Source organism: Austrofundulus limnaeus, unplaced genomic scaffold, assembly GCF_001266775.1.
Source record: "Austrofundulus limnaeus strain Quisiro unplaced genomic scaffold, Austrofundulus_limnaeus-1.0 Scaffold305, whole genome shotgun sequence".
Classification (NCBI taxonomy): Eukaryota; Metazoa; Chordata; class Actinopteri; order Cyprinodontiformes; family Rivulidae; genus Austrofundulus; species Austrofundulus limnaeus.
The window spans coordinates 20,015-21,721 of record NW_013952707.1 but is presented as its reverse complement, the minus strand read 5'-3'; the positions used below and the strand labels follow the sequence as shown (position 1 = coordinate 21,721).

General features: G+C 45.8%; 1 protein-coding gene across 1 annotated transcript in view; it reads right to left on the bottom strand.

Moving 5' to 3' along the window:
• Positions 1-1,069: 1,069 nt before the first annotated feature.
• The window catches only part of iqcb1 (IQ motif containing B1), a gene marked incomplete at its 3' end in the record, with an annotated part of 15,870 nt that continues 15,232 nt past the window's right edge, over positions 1,070-1,707 (bottom strand). The window contains 1 exon segment of the mRNA XM_014021778.1: positions 1,070-1,330. Within this exon segment, the coding sequence (XP_013877232.1) occupies positions 1,070-1,330 (261 nt within the window).

Here is a 1,707-nt window from a genome sequence, read left to right as displayed (position 1 = left end):
GAGCAGAGGAGAGAACCAGTGGAACCCTCCCTAGCAACCACAATGAAGAAGCCCCTCGGGCCAGCATTGACAAGCCCACAGGCTCCGCCGGCACCCACTATGCTGGAGCAGATCCGGCCATGGACACAGAGACCCGAGGCCCAAGGATGCACCACCCCCCAGCCAAGGCCCGACAGGGCCAGAGAACACAAGCCCCACCAGGCAGTCACCAGACTGAGCCAGCACACACCTGAGCACCGAGCCCCAGACACCAAGAGCCACCAGTGCACCGGCGGGCAGAGACACCACCCACCAAAGAAGAGTGTGACAAGGGACTGAGGCACTACCACCAGCAGGGGGGCTTAAGATGATCCAGAAGAGGGGGCAGCCCAAGACCCAGCTGACAGATATCCAGGCACACACAGACACAACCACACATTCCCACCCTCACACTCACACCCACTCATACTGGTGCCCACATCCAGCAGACACTGTGTGAGGGGCGGGGTACACCCTGGACAGGTCCAAGTCCATCACAGGACCATAAAGAGACAAATGATCACTCACACCTTTAATTTAGAGTTACCATTTAAACTAACAGTCATGTTTTTTGTCAGTGGGAGGAAATTGGAGTACCCAGAGAAAACCCATGCATGCACAGAGAGAACATGAAAGGTCCTGGGCCAGGATTCAATCTGGTGACCTTCTTTCTGAGAGGCAACAGCTCTACCAACTGAGCCACCATGCTGCCCGGCATTCTGAAATGATCAATAAAATATTAAATGACTACTTTTGAAATAAACAGAATGACTTTATTATTTATGTAGACCTCCAGTAATATGTATTTCCCCAGTGTCTGGGCTTACAGGTGTGCAGAACATCTTACATGGATGAAATCTGAAAAACAGACCAATGTCTGATTTGCAGTTTCCATACATTTAGATAATGTCTGAGGTACATTTACTGACTGAACAAGCAGATACATTTCTAATAGTTAAATATTACAGATAATAAAGTGAAATAATACAATAATTTTAGGAGGAAAACAAGTAAGAAAAAAAGTTTTTCAAGTGGAATTAGTTTTGTGAAAATTTCGTTTTTAGCTCTGTCCACCTCAGTGTGTCTGCAGAACCTCCTGTAAAAGGTTCTCCAAGCTCTGCTCCTAGTTCCAGCAGAAGAGCGGGGCCTGACTCCGAGCTGGTGTCTGGCTCTCCCAGAGTCCTCCACCAGGGCAGCCGGCTTGCTTGTAGAACAGCGTTGTGGGCATTTCGCGCTCGAGCGGCAATGGAAGCTGACGGACTCAGGAAGGACTCAGCCTGCATTACTGTGACAACCGACAGGGCCGGGGCATCTGTGTGGACCATACAGTCATTACTCATGTGACTGAGCTTTGCATGTCACAAATACAATTTTGTTCCCTTTTTTTTTTTTGTTCTTTTAGCAATTAAAGTCAAAGAAAATAAAAAAAAACTATAAAAGACCTTTACAAAGTCTGCAAAAATTATGATGAAATGACTTTAAAACTGACTAGAAGATAACTAGTATGGGATTATGGGGTCTGTAGCATCACATTATGTAATAACATTATTATATTTTGAGGTGATTGTTACATAATGCGGTGGTTGCTCTTTTAAGAAATCATAATGTAATAAACAGTCACAAACCAGTGTTTTTGTTCATCCTAATCAATGCAGTTTCACACACACACACACACACACACACACACAC